Source organism: Patagioenas fasciata, chromosome 12 (genome assembly GCF_037038585.1).
Source record: "Patagioenas fasciata isolate bPatFas1 chromosome 12, bPatFas1.hap1, whole genome shotgun sequence".
Taxonomy (NCBI): Eukaryota; Metazoa; Chordata; class Aves; order Columbiformes; family Columbidae; genus Patagioenas; species Patagioenas fasciata.
The window spans coordinates 16,946,588-16,970,509 of record NC_092531.1 but is presented as its reverse complement, the minus strand read 5'-3'; the positions used below and the strand labels follow the sequence as shown (position 1 = coordinate 16,970,509).

The 23,922-nt window shown below is 38.7% G+C and overlaps 1 protein-coding gene across 3 annotated transcripts in view; it reads left to right on the top strand.

Moving 5' to 3' along the window:
* LRRC28 (leucine rich repeat containing 28) overlaps positions 1–23,922 on the top strand; it is a 54,518-nt gene that overhangs the window by 11,523 nt on the left and 19,073 nt on the right. For all 3 annotated transcript variants that reach the window (XM_065847362.2, XM_071813996.1, XM_065847363.2), the window contains one exon: positions 22,336–22,542. In XM_065847362.2, the coding sequence (XP_065703434.1) occupies positions 22,336–22,542 (207 nt within the window). The remainder of the gene's footprint in view (positions 1–22,335; positions 22,543–23,922) is intronic.

The window sequence follows — 23,922 nt, the reverse complement described above, 5'->3', positions numbered from 1 at the left end:
CTTATGCTCAAGAAGTACATTGCAATTGCTTCTTCAAGTTTTGGGTACAGAAATCTAGCTGTTCTTTCCTTAGTACTTTTCTAGGCATAATAAGCTTAATAAGAATAAGTGAAAGGATGATTATGATTAAAAAGAAAAAAAATTATATGACTATGTAAATGCTCTGGAATGAAATTTGATAAACCTGTTAAACGTTATGACCCAAGGCCAATAAAATTTCCATCAATTTTCAGATGTCCTACATTCAAAAGAAAGGAGCGACTTGAGTGTGCTTTATGTTCCTCAAAGATAATTTACCTTATGGTGCTGTACCATGAAAGAAAGACTTGTTCAAAGAAAAAGTGACACATTTTCTGCAAAACTTCACACATTAACTTAAAAAGGTTCCAAAAAAGACTTTCAAAAGGATAATTTACATTACTGAAGGGTTGATTTCAAGTCTACCACACTTGATTAGGAACTGGTCTCAGCTGCATGGGCACGCTGTGTTTAATTTCTCCTGAAGTTTACAAGATTTGGTACTGAGCATTGCCCCAAAGTGTGTTTAGTTTTGTGTGCATGAAAATTTTGCAGGCTTAGAATAATACTCTTGTTGCCACCTTTTATATCGGAGAAACCAGTGGTGCCTGGTCTTTCTGGTTTTGCTGGTAGCGTCCCATCAGTTTATACATACGTCATTTCTGCAATCAGAACTCATCCTGTCTGTTCAGATGCTGTCACTATCAACATGACTGGATATCGTACACCTTGAGTGTTATCACTCCAAGCGAGATTAATCCTTCACTTACACTGGAGAATTAATCTATCACTTTAAGTGTTCACTAAACAGCACACTTCCAAAAGAGGCCTTCCAAGCTTATTTTTGTAGTTCTCTTCCTAAAGTTGTGAAGCTTTCAAAGATGACTTTATAACAAAATCTTTGAGTTTGAAAATAATGTCTATGTTCAACAATTGAAAAAGCAGAGCAAAATAGTAAGTTTTGATGAATTGTTTTGTCTTTAGTTATATTGGTAGTATGAATCTTCACGATAGTGTTAAATAGTATTCTATCAGGAAAGCTAGCCAAGTTAATAAATGTGATGTGATTTCACCGCAGTACATCACTTCACTGGTTAGGGTAAGACAGCTCTTAATTTACAGTAAGTAGCCATTTAAGATATAATTTAGCTTCTACTAATGGAGCTTGTGCAGAATGTAAAGCTCTGCAGTAAAAAGTAGCTTTCAGGTATAGGTGATGGTCATTTGTGGAAGTAGCTTTTTAAAACTTGGGACCATCATTTTCTTCCAGACTTAGTCCTGCAGGTATCACACAAATGGCCGTGAACTCTTTATTGCAGCAGAGGGTCCCGTTAAGAAAGGCTGACGAGTGTTTGTTGTGTAACCAGAGAGGCCAACTTGCGGCCTCATGATGTCATCACATCAAAAGCTACTTTGGACTTGTTCCCCTGTCATTCCTCTTGTCTCTCCCTTCCCAGGGTCTAGTGTTATAAATACCCTCAGGTTTTGTTGAAACTACATGGATATCTAGGAGGATACTCTTAGTAATATCCTCAATCGCTGAAATGTCTGTTCTTTACAACTGCGGAACAGTTGTATGGCAAATGTTTGCCGTTGAGTGTCTGAACACCCACACTTTCCTATTGCATTTTGTATTTTAAGAATGATTCTCTCTTGTGTCTTCTTTAATTGTGATTAAGAACTGAAAGAAGCAATGCAATTAATGGCATGTGTTGAGTCATTATCCGTTTTAATGTTTTTGTTCCACAGTTGTGCTTTTACTGTTCTTTTTTAGTATTTAAGATTTGCCTTACAGAAATCTAGCATAATGCTAATTTTAAAACAATTGACATAGCGAAGCTGGGAGGAGTGGCTGACACACCAGAAGGCTGTGCCACCATCCAGCGAGACCTGGACAGGCTGGAGAGTTCAGCAGGGGAAAATTTAATGAAATATAACAAGGGCAAGTGTAGAGTCTTACATCTGGGTAGGATGCAAGGTTCCAGTATAAGTTGGGGAATGACCTATTCGAGGGCAGTGTAGGGAAAGGGACCTGGGGGTCCTGGTGGACAGCAGGGTGACCATGAGCCAGCACTGTGCCCTTGTGGCCAGGAAGGCCAATGGCATCCTGGGGTGCATTAGAAGGGGGGTGGTCAGTAGGTCAAGAGAGGTTCTGCTGCCCCTCTACTCTGCCCTGGTGAGACCACATCTGGAATATTGTGTCCAGTTCTGGGCCCCTCAGTTCCAGAAGGACAGGGAACTGCTGGAGAGAGTCCAGCGCAGGGCAACCAAGATGCTGAAGGGAGTGGAGCATCTCCCGTGTGAGGAAAGGCTGAGGGAGCTGGGTCTCTTTAGCTTGGAGAAGAGGAGGCTGAGGGGTGACCTCATTAATGTTTACAGATATATAAAGGGTGAGTGTCAGGAGGATGGAGCCAGGCTCTTCTCGGTGACAACCAATGATAGGACAAGGAGCAATGGGTTCAAACTGGAACACAAAAGGTTCCACTTAAATTTCAGAAGAAACTTCTTCTCAGTGAGGGTAACAGAACACTGGAACAGGCTGCCCAGGGGGGTTGTGGAGTCTTCTACTCTGGAGACATTCAAAACCCTCCTGGACGCCTTCCTGTGTAATCTCATCTGGGTGTTCCTGCTCCGGCGAGGGAATTAGACTGGATGAGCTTTCGAGGTCCCTTCCAATCCCTGACATTCTGTGATTCTGTGAGTGTGCATAAAGATATATGCCTTCAGTCTGATTGCAGACATCCTTCAGACGCTACTGAACGCTGAGCTTCTGCTGCGGTTTCTCGTCAGTGTGGTAGGCAAGATTTCAGTCTCTAGGTACCTGTTTACACAAAACTTGTGAAAATTTCATAATGAAAACCTCCCTTCTCAGGTTTGGTCATGATTGTCCAACTAGCTTTCAAAAGTTACTTTGAGGGAGGAGATGGGGAAGAATGATGAAAATACACGCAGACAGCATGAATAGATAAGCCTTAGTTTCCTGAAGAAATCAAGCAATACCAGACCGATGAGGGGGAAAAGGGCATTAGGTGCAGCATGGAAATCGTGTTCCTTGGGGATTAGAAAGCACTTTCTGTGCTGTGCCACTCTTGGAGTGTAAATGATAATCCTACCTTTGTGCTTAGCAAACGCTATCAAATTGGTGTCACCCATGGATAAGATGGTGTGTTTTGGCCTTGAGGCACCTTGTTTAATTGTGGACTAGCACTGAAACGATGGAACGTCTGTCACGCGTCATTAAATTGTGAGAATTGTTGAAAGGTGACTAGGCTAAACTTGATGAGAACCAACGAGAAAACATTGTCCAGAATAAGCATGTTGAAAATGAAATAGAATATAAAATGGCTGGAAGAAAATGCACTGTGAAATTCTCTTGAAGTCAGCGTTTTGAGTGTATTTTGGATAAGGTTAATAAGCGGACCAGCTTCTGCCTAATGCAGAATCCTCAGTAACTAGATTCTGTGGTAATCAGAATCGCAAACTGAGAGACTCTGTCTTTGAGGGGAGGGCTGATTAAAGGTTTAATATTACAAGGTCCTCTAGAGCACTTTTTTCATTGAAATGCACACTTTTTTTTGTTGATGTTCTGCAAACTATGAATCTTGTAACTTCTGCCTTTAACAATTCATGGATTTATTTGGCTCTGGTACGTTTAATTCTTGAATGTGAAGTAAAGTTTAAGTGAAGTTTTCTACTGTTTAACTGTAGCACTTAAATAATCTAAATTCTTGACTGGCATTTGGAAATATGTAATGCCAGAGATCTTTTTTTGCAAAAATCTTAGAGTTGCAGCACAAACAGAAGATGGTTATCATTTCATATTACATTAGTTCCTATATAAGCTTGACTTAGAGTTGACATTTTTGTAGTAGTGTAACATTATCTTTTTTTTTAGATATTTCTCTTTATTCAGAGAATTGCTGTCTCACCTTAATTTAGAATTGTAAAGCGAGTCCTGAATGAATGTGCTGTCAGCAGTAAATTTTCTGAATCTTCTCGCTTATGAATGACCAATTAGAAGGTTCCCCTTTGTTTCTCACGTTCATAATGCGTATGATATTTCAACTCCATTCTTGAGAAATTCTATTTATTTTCTATTTTTATGTAAGAATGATTGCATCATTTGCAAAAAAAAGGCCAAACAAACAGTGAGATGCACTGGAAAAATTATTCTTCAGGAGTCCCAAAGCCAAGGTTCTCTCTCTGTTTTACTCTGTTACAGATTAGACTTGATTTTACTTTAGCCTTGGAAACTTTTGCTGTGAATTGATGGCTCTTCAGGTTTGCATTTTGGTCTTTTGCTTAGTGAATGCATGTTTGGACAACACAAGACTTAAAAGACGGTGGGTTGTACTCCAAGTTGGACTTAAGTTTCATATTTGACCAGGATTAGATTTTTTTATTGCACATTACTAGAGAAATACTTCTCCTCAGAAATGGCAAGTTGTAGCATCTTGTTCTAAGATTTAATTAAAAATGAGGTTATGTTTACTCAGCACACGGTGGAGTTAATTATAGATTTACTAAAATGAAAAGCTTAATGTTTTGCCAAGTCAAGAGCAAAAGCTTAAGTAATTAAACAAAAAATAGGTTATGGTTTATGATCCCAGCCCATCTTTTGGCCGAGTCCTCTTCAAGAAGGGAAAAAAAATATCGACAGTTGTCTTTACATGGGCTAGAGCACGTTTTGCTTTGAGTTTGTTGTGAGGGAACTTGAGTGCATTGATCAGGGCAAAAAAATAATACCATACTTGATGTAAACTGTCTGAGGATATTTCTGTAAAATGCAGGTGGGGGTGACTGGAGAGCACCAGCAGCTGCTGAGAGGGGTACAGATCTCTGCAAGAGTCAAAGGCAGGTTTAGCAAATACCCTTTCTTCCCTATATGAGGAAATGGGTGGCTTCCATTTCAAATTATCATTTCTGTGTTGTCTCTGGAGGCTTCTGCGTATTGCACCCACTGGGTGCCATTTGGCCTCATTTTGGTAGAATCCAAAGCAAAATTTATTCATCTGCCTTTAGAATTTTTGAAGTGCAATCTGCAGTACTAGTATGGGGAGGTTAATAGCAAATATACTCTTCATTTCATTTTTCTTCAAATCCTTTTCCTTTTAAAGGCAAATTGTTTTAGAAATATAGTCAGTTTAAACCTCATTAAAATACATTTGTAGGCTTGTAAAACTTCATCTTCAAAGCATTTGAGAAAGATCCTGTGAAGCTGATAAAGGAGTGTTATCCTCATTTTACAGAATGGGAAAAGGTGTTTTTAACAGAAGTGATTTGCTCCAGGCCACAGCAGGAGTCAGTGTTAGCCAGAAATAGAACGTGGGTGTTCCCATTCCATTTGTTAAGACCACACCTTTTTGAGGTTGCTCATATTTAATATTGGGGAGGATTGAATCTTTCCACCCGTTATTAGGAAATTAATAATTATCTCTCCATAATTAATAACCCTGTAAGTTAATAGGAAATTAATAGCAGTAAGATCAGTGAGTTTTTGTAACTGAAACAGCTTACGCTTCCAGAAAGCTGCAAGAGTTCATGAAGATGAATTTTGAAAAATGTAACTTACAGATAAATACAAGATAATTTTCTCTTGCATAGGTAACTTCAGTGGCAATAACAAGAAGGCTTCAGTCATTATTAAAATTATAAATCAAACTGTAATTCTTCATTAATGCTTTGTCTATTTATAAATTAACCGTGGAATGTTGATTAAGTATTGCTAAGTCTGTTTTTCCTAGAATATGCTTTGTTAATTGGGGGCAAGAGAAACTTTGAGACATGAAAACGGCATAGTCATTTCTCTCACTTTTAAAAAGTTTCTAAAAAGTACAATATCTGCAGTTACTATTCAGTATTTCACTGGTAAAGACTTCTTGAATACCCAACCTAGTAATTCTGAATAGAGCTCAGTATAAGGTGTTTCAGTAAATCTTAATGAAAGGCATATAAAAACAACTTCTTCCTTACCTCCTTTGCACAGTAGATTTCCACTGATTATGGGTACAGCATGCCAATAATTCTATTCTTATTCTAGACCCTGGCGTTAAAATATGTAGTCCTAATCCATTTTTTAAAACTAGCTTTTCGTATTTTGATTTACAGCCTTCAAAATGTTAGGGAATAAATTTGGTGCCTTCTTCCCCTTCTCCCTGCTCTGTATTTCCCTTCTATTTTTATTACTGTCTCTGATTAGGGTAGATTGCTTTGATACTTAATATTGTTAATAGTGATTGTGACTTTAAAAGCAAAGGCACAAACTGATGCAGACTCTGCTCTTTTTTTCAGAGTTGGCATAACCTTAGTCCACTCTGCTTTCCTAATTTAGTAGCATGTATAAAAATATGCGCTACGGGACAGGTTTGGTACGCCAGGCACCCATCCAGGAGTGTGGTGTTTTAAGTAATGGACTTGTGGGGATTTGAGGAAAACATAGATTAGGTTACATGAGCTTTGCCCTGGGTAGGTATGTGACTATTTAAAGGAGCATGGACTTCTAAGTAAAAAATCTCTTTTAATTATTAGCATAATACATTGTTTTCCTTTGAGTAGGTTGAAGCCTAATTATTAAAAATAAGTTTTTCTTTGCACACATCTGTAAAATATATGCTCTGTTTAATAATGAATTTCTAGATTCAGTTTACTGTATAAAAGCAAGAGTCAGCATACTGAGGTTTACGTTAGCTCTTATGTTCAACAAGAATTGGGGTTTTTTTACCTAAATCAATGCAAAGCTTACCCACACTTGCCTATTACTGTATTGTTTTTTTCAAATCAGGGTTAGTAAGGCTTCAGTAATTATGCTGTGTTAAAGTAGAAGAACAATAAAAATACCTGATATTATCTTCAAGACATTCTTTGGATTTCAAGGAGGAAAGGATTTTCGTGTTTTGATCTTGTATAAACTCCAATACAGACCTGTTCTGACAGCCTGTGAGGACTGAAACATTTTATAAGAAAAATTTCCCGTAGGAAATTATAGCAGAGAGTCATCTCTGAAGAGTTAGGAACCAAACAGCCGCATGGATGTTACTGTCCTTGGGCTTTGTGACCTAAATTGAGGTGACCAAAGCACAGGGTGGCTTATTGTCCACGTGTTGTTCCTGACAGATTGGCCTCCATGCATGTCCAGAGTGGGACCTATTTATTAAAGGATGTTGGTTCTGTGAGATTCTAGAAGACTCTGCCTTGCTCGAACATTTGGTTTGGGTTAAATTCTCAGGAGAAGTACCAGTATTTCAAGTTTATGGGGAAGGAAGTGAAGACAAACAATAAAAAAACTTCTATTAAATTCCTGGGAATTTCATTAACAGAAGATTTTCCTGTATACCCTCACCTGTATAGTGTATTGGAATGAATCATCTGTGTATACAGAGCTGCTCAGTATTCTTTATTTGTCTGGTTGCCCCTTCTTATGGTTATTTTTTTTTTCCAGTTCCCCCCTGTTAAGGGGCTTTTAAAATTCTCCTTGTCAGTATCATACAACATTTTTTAGTATACCATGGAAGGTTCGTCATGTTACTGGATGCTGGTAGCAAAAACAGTAGTATAACAGTAGTATAACAGTAGTATAACAGTAGTATAACAGTAGTATAACAGTAGTGAAATTCTAGAGAATGTTATAAGCTTAGAAAGTTGTTCTAATATATGCTTTTATTCCAGCACTTCTTCCAGATAGGCTTCCATTGGGCATACTGGAACTGAAATATTTCCCGTAACTGTAGCAGAAATGACGTTAAGAAATGAAAAAAACCAACCAAACTATCTCTTTCAACAATGGCCTGTGGGATTCCTCATGGTGTTGCACAGCAGGTTCTCAAAAATGCATGTGCTAAGTATGTGTGTGTTGTAATTCATTAATCTGAAAACTAATAGGAAACACTTGGAAGAAGCCATCAGTGTCTTTCATTGTAACTTTTAAATTACGTATTCAAATATTGCTTTGTGTACTAGGCTTATTGGACTAGAAAATTCCTTTGTAAAATTTGCTATTCTAATTTAGCTCAATCACTGGAAAAAGTATTTGGAAATTAAGCTATTTTAATGAGCATGGTTTTAGTTAAAAAAAGAAATTGTGATATGGCTCAGTGCATCGTATTTCCAACTACCTGCAACTTTATAAAACACATAACTTAAAAACAACCTCTGTGGTCATTACGTATCTAAAAAAGTCATCAGGGATGAACTGAAACTGGCACTGAGATTTCATGGCAATAAATTAAGGCTAAAATTCTACTGAACCAAAAGCCTAATGACCGTTTGAGTTTTCTAATATTAGTATTATAATATGTAAAAGTCTCTGAAATTTACTGGTTTCAGGTTTTTTATTCTTTATGTCTTTTAACAAGATCATAATGATTTGTGGATCAATCACACTTTTTCTTAGGTCCTTTCTTTGTTTTTGGTGATGCTTTAATTTGAAAATCTCTTCATATGGCTTGGGCAGAGATTGACCCGTAAAGGTTCCCTTTCTATGTGATAATTCTTACTGGCCACAGAATCTTACTGAAAGTTATGGTGACAACACATGTCTGGAAAGAGATATCTCTCAGAATGGCATCATGTGAGTTCTAAGCATTAATTATACTGTATTCCTGGTAGAAGGAACATGATTTTAGAGGGTAAGAATATGTCAGTACAAGGCTGCCTGTGACCTGCTGTTGCCCATTTATTTTATTTTCAATTTTGCTTCCTTTTCTGAAGCAACAAAATCCCAGATACCTATGTTTTTAGTGCGTTGAAACTGGTTTCTGAGAATAGGCCAGTGTTGCCATTTATTCCCTACTTCTCCATGTGAGATCGTTGTGAAAGTTGTGCATCAAACTTGCAGAATCTGGCCCCACCAGCCTCAGACCTTTTTCTCCCTCCTGTTCTTTCCTCCTCTGAAAAGGAGTCAGTGAGAAACCTGGTGAGGTGTAGGTGAAATCAGGACGGAGGAGAGAAGAGCCAACCTCATTATTAGCAGCGATGCTCTCAAGCCTTTTGTGCTTCTGGCTTTGCAGTGCTCCACTTGTGAAAATCAAAATCTTTGCAGGAACACGTATATTTTCTGAGCTCTGGGCCATGGGCTTTCCCCTGGTAGCCATCCTCCTCAAGGGCTTTTAGGTAGGAGATAAAGGACTTGTGCCAAGATAAAGGAGTTGGAGTGCTGCTTCTCATGTTGAGATACTTGGACGATTCGCAGCATTCCTGAGAGTATGGGAGCGGATTTAACCGGATTCTCTATTGTTCAGAGATTTGGTGCTGCTTCTTGAATCCTGGCTCACACTTCTCTTTGGCAGCCCTTGGCTTCTCAAGTCACTGTAAGCCTTTTTTCTCCAGGGGTTTTCCTCTTGTCTGTGGGGGGTGGACAGGAATTTTGAAGATGTTGAGAGTGCTTTAAGTGATCACGACAAGCATTCATCTGCAACTTAAAACTTTGTGGAGACGTTGGAGATCTTAAATATAACTGTAGAAACATGGAAGTTACGTTGCGTGGTTTTATGCTTTTTTATTAAATAAGTAGTCTTAAGTACAACTCATTTCAACAACATTTCATTAAACATAAAATTGTGTAATATTTTTCTAGTAAACTCAATTTGAGATTTCTCAAATCTGTATTGTTAAAATACAGATTAAAAAAAAGTTGTCTTGCATGTCCAAGTGGCTTTGAAACTTTCCTTAAAAAAGTCAGCCAGTCATGTGGCGTATGTAAAATATTAACTGAAAAGGAATTGAATATGAAATATTGATTTCAATACTAGAGTGAGAAGAGGTCTTCAGATGATAAGGAAATCGGTAATAGGGCAGTGTGAAGATGCTGCTACCACATACAAATTGTTCGTACGGTAATGTAGTCTTTCAAACATCTGACAAAAGAAATGACAACCTGAATTTTCTAGGGTATATGAGAACAGAGCCCCGATGGAATGAATCTACCCCACTCTCATCTCCACTCCTGCAATCGCTAGAGCTGCCACTGGGGAACAGAGGGCTCCTGCGAGAGAGTCTCTTGACCTTTGAATAGACTCCCAATGACACGCTGAGCCGGAGGCCACAAGACAAAAGTGGGAAGTTTATGCAGCAATATATAACTTTAAAGAACATTAAGTTGTCATTGCTGCTTTGATCAGTGATGGAGTATACTTTGATAAAACTCAGATAAAGGGCTTCAGGCTGTAGCATCAAAACAATGCATTCTGTTCCTTCTAGTTTGAAAAATGTATTTCTACAGTCTGTTTTTAAAAAGTGGAATGTGCTTGTGAGAACTGATTAGACCTGGCATACAGACCTAAATAATGAAGGTCAAATAGAATTATTTGGGTTTTATGTTTTGATTGTTTGAAAACGTAGGTTTGAGATTTACGGAGGGGACTCATTGTGACTCAGTTATATACCACAGAAAAAAAATAACTCGGGAAGTGGCCACAGTTTAAATTCTGTAATTATTCCATTTGTGGTGTTTGTTTTATGTGAGTTTATTGACTGCATAGCAGAGGAGAGGAAGGAGAAGTGGAGGGTCTTTGGTTGCTTTTGGTCGATCTTATTCCTGTGGAGTTGAGGTGTGCAATTCTGTGTTCTAGTCTTGCTCTGAGTGTTTGAAGGTATTAGTTATATAAATATCTGAAAAGCCATCAAGACTATAAACACTAACATTCCTGGTTGCTCTAATTTTCTGCGTTACCTGCATGGGCTCTAAAGCTCTATAGATGATTACTCCATTCATAGCTCTGACAAATCATCTCCTGCTCTCCCAAATTTGTTGTGGCATCTCTGATAATCTTGGTAATGGGGAAGGTGTGATGCTTCGTTGCTTGTCTGGCTGATCTGCTGTACAACTGTCTCCAGTATTGTTGGAAATGAATGTAAACTGGTGTGTTTATTACGGTAGAATGCTTGGATCTATGGTAAGATGTTGAGGGGGGAATGATTTTTGTTTGCTTTTGCACTTTAAAAAAATCTAAGCCCACAAGGAATCTTTAGGGTTTTCCAACTTTATTCTTGCTTAAGCAAAAAAACTACACTAAAATAAAAGTCACGTAAGCTACCGTAACATTTTTAAAGGTATCATTCCCCTCCTTTTGGAACTTCTTTGCTCAGCATGCTAATCCTCTGCTGGGAGCACAGCAAAGCCTTTTCTTTGGAATTTGATACAAGGGTTTTTCCATGTTACGGCTGGCAACAGTCACGTTCTGAGCAACGTACCTTGGGGCTGTCACAAGGTGGATTCTCCTTCTTGCGCAATGCATGTAGTAGCCTGTCTTTACTTCGTGAGAGGAAGAATATGACACTTCTAATACGTTTCTTCCCTTTGGGTGTCTGTGCTTACAAAAATTGTCATTTATTATTGAGAGTTAACATATTCTGAGAAATTAACCTGAACTTGAGTGATCATATAGTGCCTAATATCAGACTAGCTTCCCAAGTAAAGGAATTTCGGAAAAGGTTGGTTTGTAACTCATCTGTCAGCACTGAATTCTTCTGCTCAGGATTCTGATAGTAAAGATCTGACTTCACTCGTTGCCTGGCTCAAGATACATGTGATATATATGAAGTTCACTTCTGAAACTTCGGAACAGATGCTCTTTAAAATACTTGTAAAAGTCTTTCTTTTAGAGCTGTTACCCGAAAGTAAAACGGAACATAAAGGAGTTTTAAGAAGCTCCGGGCCTCTCTCATAAACATTTGCCAATAGCTGTTCACATAGGTGAAGTCAGATGTGTAATTGAGGGGGCTGGGCCGAAACCTCTAAACCTCTGTGCTGGAGAGTTGGATGTATGCTGGGAAAGATGTGTTTCATATACAAATGGTGTTTGTGTTTCTGTAGTATGAAAACTTCTTTAATACAGACAATCTGTTCAATAGTGTTTAGTCAGGCTTTCAAAGAACCTCAGCTGATATTAAACTGAGGGTCTTTTTTCTCTCAAATTTTTCATAGTTTTGTAAATGTGTGAAAAAGGAAATAGCAGTAGTAACTGCTTTGCAAATTCCAGGTTTACTTTAGAAGTGCCATACTGATTTCAGTGTGCTCTGGTGCCAAAGGCCTCTAACTTTGGTTGGCTGCACTGGCTTATTCCAGGAAGGTCGTAAGCAAAGATGAAGGAAGCCATACAAGCCAAATCAGCTTGTCAGGAGGATTATCTCCATGCTTACTGCCTTTACCGACTTTGTTTTAAAATAAATAAATAAATGGTGAAAACTGCAGTTTATTGTATCCTTCACCACTATAACAGGGTTGGTAAAAGTTGAACGGTGTGTATCTGCTGTGGCTGCGAACTTCTTCATGACATTCAAGAGCCACTTCAGCTGTTCAGTTTTGAGAAGAAAATTACCTGTTAACTAAACTAAAATAGTTTGCTGCTCATTTTTCATGTGAAACCTCTTACTGATTTGAAAATGTTGTGAGAGTCTTTTTTGTTACACCAAACTAACAATTGTGACCAGAAACTCTTGAAGCTTAGTTTTTGTAATTTTTAGGGTTGGGTGTTAGAAGGTAACTTTTTTCCCCTTAAACTCTTAAGTCCTTAGAAAGTTATATGTGAATGTACTTTTGTCTCTTTAGTTCCCTTGTTGATTTTTTGTTCTTTCCCTAAGCTCCCTGTAAGTTATGTGCAGTGATTAGCTATATTAACGGGTGGTTGATTTTACTTATGCATTAAGCAAATGCAATTTACTAGTAGGACTTAAGTGCTCAGGGAAGCTTGGAGAACAAAGTCATACAGTCTTGGAAAGTGAACAAACACAAATTGTTAGTGCTGTGCAATAGAAGAATATTGCAGTGTATTGATTTCCATTTTGACCTTGCTGGCCAAATATAATTTTCTTTTATACATACCATTGTGAGAGAGTTAAAATACTGCTTCTTATCGACATCCTTGTTTTACTGAGCTAGTCTATTAAATAAATAGGCAAAATAAAATGCATCATTTACTGACATTAAATCTAAATGGAAAAAGCCTTTAGAGAGAATGTGTAGAACTGCAGGTATTGTGTGAGATTAACTTTCTTGTGGTTCATGTCACGCACAGAGTTTGATACCTGTATTTCAGTTATCTTAATTTTATTGCGGTGGTATTTAAAATAAAGCCCCGTGTTTAACATAGCATTGTTCAAATCTGCCTTAAATTGTCGTTCTTCATGGAAGGCTTTGATACTGAGCAACTGCAAGTATACTTTGGTTGGTAATTATTTAATGTTTGAGAGCTTTATGATCTAAGACTGCTTATTGGTGTACCTAAAGAAATGCAGTTCGGAATGGCTGAGTTGGGGGGTTGGAGTATTAATTGCAAACCCTGCATGTCTCCTTTGTGCTGATTTGGAACACTAAACAGTGGAATCTTCCCCTGACTAAGACAAGGCTTGCGGTTGCTCTCAGCATTTTGGAAATCAGGACATTGCTGGTGTGGTTTCAAGTCAGACGTCTTCTTTTTTTGGTGATAATCTTCGTTAGAAACTGCTAGTAGTTGGTCTGTACCATTTTCTCATTATGGTGGTAGCTCCTGCCTACCCTTCTCAGGTGGTGAGTTGGCCGGTCTGCTGGTGGCTGCACGGACACTGCTCAGCGCAGAGGAGGAGCAAGGGAAGCTCCTGTTACTGCTAGAAAAGAACATGAGTCCTCAGCTCACATTTGAGAAAGATGCTCCTCTGTTATAACGGGGATATTTCCTGTGAATGTTTAGCCAGTCCCTCCCCCGTAATTACTGTTGCAACTTGCAGTAACTTCCAGTGGCCTGGAAGAACTCTTATTTTCATAGGACCAGTGAAGGCCATCCCAGCCATTAGCATTCCTTTGAAAAACAAATACGGTGACTCCACTGCCGTAAGTGTGGTTCCAAACTAAAGCTCTTCCTTGGATTCTTTTCCTTTCCTTCATCCCACTCAAATTTGTAGTTGCATTGTTTTGTTATGGAGGCAGAGTTTACCTTCAGGGAACAGGGTTCTTTGGTATCTCCCAGTAGTAAGATAAGTGAGCACAAGTTGGCTTAATATAGCAAATACTTTTCCACTGCAAGATGGAAATCTAACCTGGACTATTGCTTCTGTTATGCATTTAGTTCTTGGAGAGGAATGGAGAAAAAGAACCCCATGAATCTCAAGAAAAAGGAAGAAAGATGTGTCTCTTTTGAGTTGGTTGGAAACGGTTGATAGCAACAGGCACAACAGATAGGTCTTTACTTGGATTATTTAGACACTAGTGTAGTAACAGCTTAGGAGCTACTAATCTGTGTTTGTCAGAGGCCAGACCATTGTGTTGATCTGAGGTTTTTTCCTTTGAAGAAGAAGAAAGGAAAAGACGGTGTAAGAATTTACAGCCAGGACTGGCCTTTTCTCTGTGGCTTCCTGAGCCATCCTTAACCTCTCCTTAGGACACTCATTTTGTTTGCCTTCATTTTAGGCTACTAGTGGTTTGTTGTACTTAATCAAAGCAGGGCACTTAACTAGTCATCTCTGTCTGGCCAGCATCTTCAATTCAAATCGTTAGCTCTTCATTTGATGCACAGAGTTTTTCTGGAAGGCTTTTTTCTCCCCTTCTATGTATTAATATTAGCACACAGTGAATTGTAGACAATACGCAGCAGTAAAGATGGTGAGACATAAACAAAACAAGGGGAACCTAACAGTTCTCATGCTTTATTCATGTCACATTTGTTTATGTCCGTACCACCCAGGAACACAAAAAGGAAAACAGCTGCTCCTCAAAGGAAAGACAACAGCAAAAATACGTCACTTCCTAACTAAGAGACTTTTCCCTAAGGTGCTAGCAGAGTTTTTCATGCAATATACTTGATCAAGTACGATTCTATGCAAAATTTGGGGTATCATTTTAATAAAACCATGGAATAATATTAATATAGTAATTTCACATCTAGTACCTAGTTGTGTAGCAATGGTACCTTGCTGTGGGGCAGTGAGGTACTAGGCAGAGTACACTAGAACAAAATGAAAGGGTAGGTTGTCTTCTAAAAGAAAACCAAAAAAACAAAACACCTAAGACAAACAAACAAAAAACCTCAAACCAAACAAACAGCAAACCTGATTGTTTCATGGCCTTGAGTTACCTTTGTGCATAAACAATTTTTTTCCCTTCTTGCCCTTTCACCCACCTTTTCCACTTTTCTCATGCGTGTTAATTTCTGGTATTTTTACCATCTGATCTGTTCTGAGTGTTCTCATTGAGACCATCAGATTCGGGAAGAAAATGGAATTCTAAACCTGTGTTGAGGGACACAACCTAATAACCATTCTGGCTCTGCACTCTCTGGTGCTTCAGTGCCGATGCTGTGAAACAAGCAGAGTGCTGGATCCATGAAATACAGAACACTGCCAGTTTTGTTAATTTAAGCTTAATTGTGATAGAAGGGGGGAACCACTGTCCTTTAGAAGAGTTTGATTTAGCAAGACCCTCATGTCTGATGTCCATTTTCAGTGGCTTTTAGCTGAACTATAATTACCATTTAGCAAGACTAGACTTAGCCACTTTTCTCACCTTTCCTTGTGAATGATGGTACAAAATAAATAAGGTTTGGTACTAAATTTGCATATGGCATTTAGCAAGGTTGAGAAAAAAATATTCTATTTGGGTATGTTCAGTAGAAGTATGTATTTTTCACTTGGTTTGGGGTTTTGTCTGCCCCTTAAGTGTCTTGGAGAAGAGTCTGTGTAGTTTATGTCTAAAGTAGGTGAAACTGAGAATCGGGAACATCTTTTGAGGTGTTACTTACATGATTATATTCATTCACAAAGACAGTCTTGCCCCAGAAAAATCTTTTTTCCTTTTGTTTCCAGCCAGGCTATTTGTATGAAATGCAACCATCAGGATTGCTTTAAAAGTAATAGATTCCAGTTTAATCAGCTGGGATAGAGTTGTGCTTTTTTTTCATAGAATATTTATGGGTTTGAACTCTCATTCAGCACCTTATCAAAAAATGGGTTATTCATAAAATAGTTTCTGCACTATCACAACATCTCTTGCAGTTTCTCTTTTTTTTTTTTTTTTTTTTCTTAAGATATGGAGCATGTATTAGCCTACATGGGAAAAATACAAGGAAAAAAAATCATCCTCAGGTCTGTTTGGCGAGAGAAACAGAACATTTTTCAAGCTCTCTCAAGAAATACAGTAAAAGATCTGCATACAGCAGTGTCAAATGTAAATGTGATTCAGTTTGCCTCCCCCTTTCTTTGTCCTTAAATCTAATTATACCAATTTTCAGTTACGGTCAGGCCTCCTTGTTTGAAGATGGCACAGGTCTATCATAAGTGCCAATTTGTGCTAGAAAATTTAATTTTTATAGGCTATGAAATGTGAGCTGTGTGGTAGGACCGTAAATGTAATGTAATGTATAATAGGCTATTTAATTTGTTTTAACCATCTAAAAATCTATTTAAGTCCTCCTGAGACATCCCAGAGCCGATCTAAAGGAGATCTTTTCCCTCAAGCTCATAGTGATTTAAACTTATATTTCCTGTCCAATACAGTTTTAAACTGATAATAGGATCACAATTCAAATTCACAGGCATGTGTAGAGACTTACATTCTTTTTCTAATGGGACAAGTAATAAGCTTTCTAAGTCTGAAAGACTTAAACCACCTTTTGCTCCCCATTGCATGGTTTTACAGCTCTAATAGGAAAATGCGTCCTGTACTCAGATTCGTGGAAGTCAATTAAAACGGCATGTCAAGGTTGAAGTATGGCAGCCACTCCTAGCACCCTCTGTTCCTTTCCTGCAGCGACCAACTTTCTTTTTAGATGCCAGGATCGAGAGGGATCACTGGGTGCATGAAGCCCCATGCTTCAAAATCGCAGCTGGTCATCACAGCGCTTGATTCTGGAAGAATTCACAGGAACGTGTCCCTGTGGGTACCACAGGCTGGCAGACATTGCTCCCTGGTATATAGCAAAGATTTGTAGTACAGCGTCCTGCAGTCTTGGGACATCAATGTGCTGCTGGGGTTACAGAGGGGATGGTGGGACGAGGGAGGTTCACCTCTGTGCTAGAACCTTTTGGCAGCAGCGTGTTAGATATAAATGTTTGTATGATAGTAATAAGACCATCATTGCCTACAATACAAAGGTATGTTAACATATTTTCTTGCTCCTCATAAAATACTGGCTACATACACAAATTGCCTTGTTTTCAGTGGGGGCTCATTATCCTCAGAGCAGGGGTGTCTACAAGATCTCAATGTAGGAGTAGGTACATTTATGCAGTCCTAAAATTATATTTGGCCCTTTGAAAGCAACCACGAGGCTGATGTGGCCCCCAGTGAAAATTAGTTTAACACCCCTGCCTTAGAGCATGAACCAGTTGAGAGTTCCTCTCTTTGTTCATTGTCTCAGAGGCCTGACTTGCAGCACCTTCTTACTCTGCTTATTTCCTGTTCCTTTTCATTTCATTTCAATCATTTAAGTCTAAAAGTTCTTCATTTTCTTCCTGTATGATAATTTGGTTCTCTACCACATTACCAGTACTTTAAATGCTTGTGTCGATAGCAAACCGAAACCTAATTTTTTTTTACCATGGTACAAAATGGAAATTCTAAACAAAGTAGACCCTTGAGCAACAATCCCACTAGTAATGTTTTCTCCATCCCAATAATTTGCCATGACGTGTTGATACTGGTGCGTTACCATTAACCAAGAAATTTCATCGCAGAAAGATAAAGTGGTGTAACATAATTTACATTCGGAAAGATCTGGGTTGCATTTTCATTCTCCTTTCTATGTATGTTCTAGTCATTGGTTACTCTTGGTTGCTCTTCCCTTAGAACAGGTGTTACAAGACACTGAGGAGTGCTGAGGTCACATTAACAGGGCTTTTTTGAACACAGGTTCTGCATTTCTTTTCCCAATCCTAGGCTGCTATCCCAGAAAATGTCCTGTTCATTGAGAATCCTCATGCCTGAGTTTGCAATTTTGATATATAACCCATTTTTTCAGTGTTCTGGGATGGAAAGTTTTTAGTAGCCTCGTTTCATTTTAGTAATGGATGTGGTAATTTTCAGTGCTTTGTCTTTGTTCCCTGAGGTATTCTGTCTCTGTCCTCATACGCAGCATTATTCTTACAGGAAAAAATGATGCAAAAAGCTAATTCGATATTTGGTCTGTCCTCCTAAATTCTAGCCCTTGTTGACACCAGTTTTTCATTTCTTTCTCATTTCTTGTTGAGAAACCTTTTGTTTGTCTGCAAGCTCCCATTTTCCTGGCCTCCTGGTGGTTTTCATTGAACTTCTGTGGCCTGACCTCCAAGTGCCAGCTCTCTTTGCTCATCAGTCCCTTTTTCCATTCCTTGTAGGTTCTCTGCTTTCTTTTAAATCCTGCTTTGAGGTGCATTCTCATGCAGGTAGGTCTGTAGCCCTTTCCTGTCCCCTTTTTTCTTTTACTTGGATGGAAAGACTCAGATAACATTTGATTTAAAGTAGATCCATGCCTTCCATACGCTCACATCCAATTGTGGATGTGTTTCATATATCTGTGGATGAAATTTTGGGTTATGGCCCAACAGGGAAAGGTGGGATTGCTCTTGAAATGTAAAGAAAACTGTAAGTTATTCTTGAGTTATGCAGTTGGTGAGGCCTGTACCTGCAGAAGGTTAAGGAAGTTTAAATTGCCTTTGGCAATTATTATATGTTGTATAGGCTGCTTACTTCCAGATGGTATCTTTTCCTTTATGTAAAACCATGGAAATTAATTTTAAAAACTGGTATTTATACCACCTGCATCAGAAATAATATTTTTCTTCTTCCCTTATGCTAGGTGTGTTTATACAAATACAGTCAGTTTTGTTAGAAGGTCAATAATTCTGGACATTTCCTGAAATTCTTTCAAAGTTTCACTTTCTTGTTTACGATAGAAAGGTATCCTGGTGTTTCTTGTCTCTTTGAGTTGAGAGACAAACTTATTTGGCAGTATTTCCTTGGAAAACCTAAACATGTATGATGACGGTTCCCTGTCCCTTTCTCCAAGTGGCTGGGAAGCTGTTACCAAGAATGCAAAGGCTGCTTTTTGGAGCCACAGTAATCGCTTGTGAATCTTTGTTTTATCAAGGATGAAAATCGCTCAAGCGCTGGCAGTCTTAGAATGCAGTCTGAAGTGTTTATGTGTACATCTGTGTCACTGGAACCACCTTCAGAAGGCTGTAGGCAGGACTCCGGGTATAAACCTGCGATCAAGCTCTGTAAAATAGGGTAGTGTGTAAATTTACAGTCTGTCAGCCACTTTGCGTGTGCTACACCACGAACACGTTTGTACCATATGGCCAAGCCATAGGATTGCCCAGCTGCATGTGACAGCAGCAGTTCATGCAGATGGACACAGCTGAAACACTCGCATCCGAAGAATTGGGCAAGAACTTCACCTTTGGCCTCAGGTTTTTCTGAGTCAGAGGTTTAGCAAAGCTACTGACGATTTGTTTGTTTGTTTGTTTTCTGGATTCTGATATCAAAATGGGTCTCAGTGCTCTGCCACGTTGATTTTGATAGTGTTAATCCTACAGCTAATATAAATTTGGAATTACACATTTATGAATTTCATCTAAATGTAATTGGAACTCTATGTGGTTTAATGGCAAGGTATAATGCCTGTCTCTTTCTTATGGATTGAGGGTGGAATCTCTGAATAAAAGGCCCATCTTTGTCAGTTCTTTTTATTTGGGAATAGCTATTTTCTTTTCTGGGTCTTCCTGAAAATTCCAAAGTCCACCTTTCATGTGCCTTAGTGCTTGCTGAGGTGGCAGCAAGAGAGAGATTTGTACGTCCTTCCCTGTGTTTCTTAGCCAAGGCATCCTTCAGTATTTATGTTGCAGGATTTTTAATGCATGGATAATAGTATTTTGTAACTAAAAGCTTGAAAAACTTACCAATGGGCTGTTTATATTTTGTGTTATTCCTCTTTATCATTTTCCTTTAATGAGACTGAAGCCAATTTAGTGTTATTAGTAAATGTCTGAGCATGTTCTGCAAAATGAGTGTTCAACACTCTGGTGGTGAGGCTGCATGTTGTATATTTAATGTGATGGCACTTCTAAGTTGTTTGGAGTACGTTTAAACTTCTGCATGGGTCGGTGGGTGTTTCTGTAACATATGGCACTATATGTTGAAAGCGGATGTTTACATCTGGTATGCATTGGAAGATTAAGGTAGAGAGGATGAAGTTTTGGGCAAGTATGTGTTTTTTGGATGAAGGATAAAGTGAGAATACTTTTATTTCCTCTTAGATTTGAAACATATCATTCTAGCAATGCCTTTGAAACTCTGCCAACTTTGCCAACCGTAACATTTATGGGATTTTGGACCTAAATTGAATTAGAAAACTGTTTTTAGTGGCAGAGAAAAAGGTTAGTGCATGAAAATAGCTGCGCCTGTTATTGACTGCATGTGGTCAGTGGTTTGGCTGAATGTAGGTGGCTCTCTTCCTGTCACTGTTTTCAAGCATATGGCTTTGTTTGTGATGAATATAAAACTCTTTAAAAATGAGTTCTACTTCAGTTCTTTTGCAACAGTAGTCTTTTGCTATTTAGTAGTGATTATTTTGCTTTTGCCATTCATTTTCAATCTTGTAGTAAAAAGGAAACTTTTAAAATAAAGCTTGTGATTCCTGTTGGCATCAAAACTAAGAGTTTTGAAGAATGTGGTCATCTGTGTATAGCAGCTGCTTTTGTCACTAGTACTTTCTAAAAGGATGGATATACTGTGTTGTTGATTCTGTATTGTAGTTAATGCTGGGATTGTTTGCAGTGGGCAGAAACTCCTTTTAAATGTGCACACACGTTTTGTTCAATTAGTACTACTCTGAAAATCTCTAATACTGAATTATGATGAACTTCCTTTTTTTTTTCCTGTTTGTGTTTTCGGTTTTGAAAGTAACATTTAGAGCAGTTTTTCCGAAGGTCAACTTCAGACTTGCCTTTTCTTTTTCCCATTGTGTAGAAGACAGCTTGAAATGAACCTTGAATTTGTTTTCCTCTTTAGAGGTTGTATACAAGGTGCTACCTTGAGCTCAGGGAATAGCAAATTTTGTAGCTCCTGCTGCAGAGGGGGCTTAAGGGCACAACATGCTCTGTTTAGCTTTAACTTAAACAGTATTACCATATTTATATATTTTTAAAAAAAAATACCTGTGTGATAGAGCTGTAAATTGTGCAGATTGTGAATTGTGTAGATTGTCTGGTGTTCTCAGTGTAGAAAATTCCAGTGAATCTTGTTTTAGCATCTATCAGATGCAAGAGCTGGTTTCATTTAGCTGAGAGCAAAGTACATTTGGTTCTGCAAGATGCTGAGAACTGCAGTAAGAATTAGGGGCACCGGGCTCCTCATGAGTTGGTTCCATTGCTGTGAAGTAATAAAACACAGAGCAAAAGTTTCCCCATGTTTAGGGAAAATAAAATATAGAATTATCCAATTTTTGGAGTAACTGGAAAAGAATAACAAAATAAAGAATGAGAGAACCTGTAGAGCTGCTTAATAAATTTGTCAGTCAGTCCTTAGCGAAATGCATCCTGGTCCCACAGACATAAGGAACTCACGCTGTTGCATGATCACATCGTACAGGCTCTTAAGAACTTCATTTGTTACCTGCATCAAAAAAATAGTGCCATACTATATAAAATACAAAATGTGCTTTAAAAATTCTTAGAATGTTAAAAAAGAAAATCTCTAGAAGCTGTAATTATTGCAGCTATAGGTTAGAACTTACTGTAATATTTCTCTACAATATAACATAACAGTATAACTTGCAGTTTATTAAGAAATTTCTAATTTAAACTAGGTCTTTTGAATTGTATTTTGAAGACAGAGTTGTTATTCCTAAATGTGCTTGGTAAAAGACTGCCACTAAGCAAGAACTGCTATGCATTTATTTGTAAGTCTTGTTGCAAGACAATTTAAGTAAGGTACATATAAGCTCTGCATCCTTAAATTAAAAAAAAAAAGAAATTTGCATGAGTTTGGGCTCATGCAAAACACCCTCAGTAACAAGAAGCTATTTAATGCGAGTTTTTTTGATTTTGGGTTTTTTCCTAGTTCTGATTTAGGACCAGGAACCTACTTGATGTGTCTGACAGCAGTCATTGTCACAATTCAGGAATGCTCTGTCTTGAGAGATCTCATATTTAAACGTACTGCCTGATAGTTGTTCCTCATCAAAAAGATTTGAAATATGAAGATGCTGGAGGCTATAAGTATCAGTTCTGAGCACAGATCGATAGACCAGTGAATTAAGAGAAAACCAGCACAGTTAACTGATGACCTTTGTTTTTGATTTATATGAGATATTTCCTTGTGGTCTTGTTTGTGAAAGTAATTCTATTAATTCTCAATGCCCCCTGTTTGGATTGTAGAGGTTGGAGACTTGAGGGAGCTGCAAACGCTGGACATTTCAACCAACCGTTTGATAACGTTACCTGAAAGGCTGCACATGTGCCTTTCGCTGCAGTACCTGACTGCAGACCGAAACCACCTGTGGTATGTTCCCCGCCACCTCTGCCAACTACCAAGCCTCAACGAGCTCTCCATGGCTGGGAACCGCCTCGCGTTTTTGCCACTTGGTGAGTCACCACCGTCATTGTGCTGGGGGGAGGCTCAGAGGAGGAAAGCAAACTTTCCATCCCAAAAAAGAAAAAAACCAAATTCAACAAGTAATTTTCTTTGATGCTAAGCCATACAAACTCTGTTTATAGAGTTGTCACAGTGATCATATTGTTGGAAAATATGCTAATAAGTGAAAAAATACGCAGGTTAAGGTTTCATGTCTGTTTTAAAGCACTAGACCATCTATCAAATTTATTTTTAGCTAACTGAAAGGAGAAAAAGTTTAAATGATGTTGTGTTTAAATATGGTACTATGTAACCCGAGCTCCACCACTTTGGGTAATGATCTGTTTCTATTTGCTGGATCTGATGATTTAACTAAGATTCTTCAGCTAGGGTTTAAAACTTGCTATGGAATCTCAGTAACTCCACAGAAACTATTCTTCATCATTAGGAATGTCAGTGCTGCATAATCTAGCGCAGGGTTTAGTCCGTGCTGTGTGGAGGCATCCATCAAAACTTCCATGGCAGTATCACAGAGTTTATCTGCCGTTTTCTCAACACTTTGGAAATGTTGAAACAGGTTGTTGTGGTTTAAGCCCAGCTGGCAACTAGGACCACACAGCCGCTCACTCACTCCCCCTCAGTGGGATGTGGGACAGAATCTGAAAGGTAAAAGTGAGAAAGCCTGTGGGTTGAGATAAAGATGGTGTAATAAGTAAAGCAAAAGCTATGCTTGCAAGCAAAGCAAACCGGGGAATTCATTCACCGCTCCCATGGCAGGCAGGTGTTTGGCCATCTCCAGGAAAGCCGGGATCCATCACATGGAACAGTTACTTGGGAAAACAAAGGTCGTTATTCCAAGTGTCCCCTCCTTCCTTCCTTCTTCCCCCAGCTTTCTGTGCTGAGCAGACCCCACCCATGTGGCAGGGATGTCCCTTGGGTGAGCTGGATCAGCTCTCCCAGCTCTGGTCCCTCCCAGCTCCTGTCCCCCCAGCCCAGGCTGTGGGTGCTGTGAGGAGCAGAAAAACCCTTGACTCTGTGTACGCCCTGCTCAGCAGTAACTGAAACATCCCTCTGGTATCAGCATTATTCCCATCAACACAAAACACAGCACTATACCAGCCACTGGGAAGAAAATTAACTCTGTCCCAGCCAAAATGAGGACACAGGTCTTCACGAGCAGGAGATGCAGTCAGTGCATGGTGGTTTGTTGTGGAAGTAGTTGTGTTGTCAGTAAGTGTGGACTGTTTATTCTGTTTCTGAAAAACAAGTCGTCTTCCACAAGTTTGTTACTTTTTAGCCCTGCCAAGGGCTGATCTCTGCTGCAATACAGTCACACATGCAGATCTGCCTTGTTATTTGAATAGCCAGTAATGGTTGTTATAATACAGTCA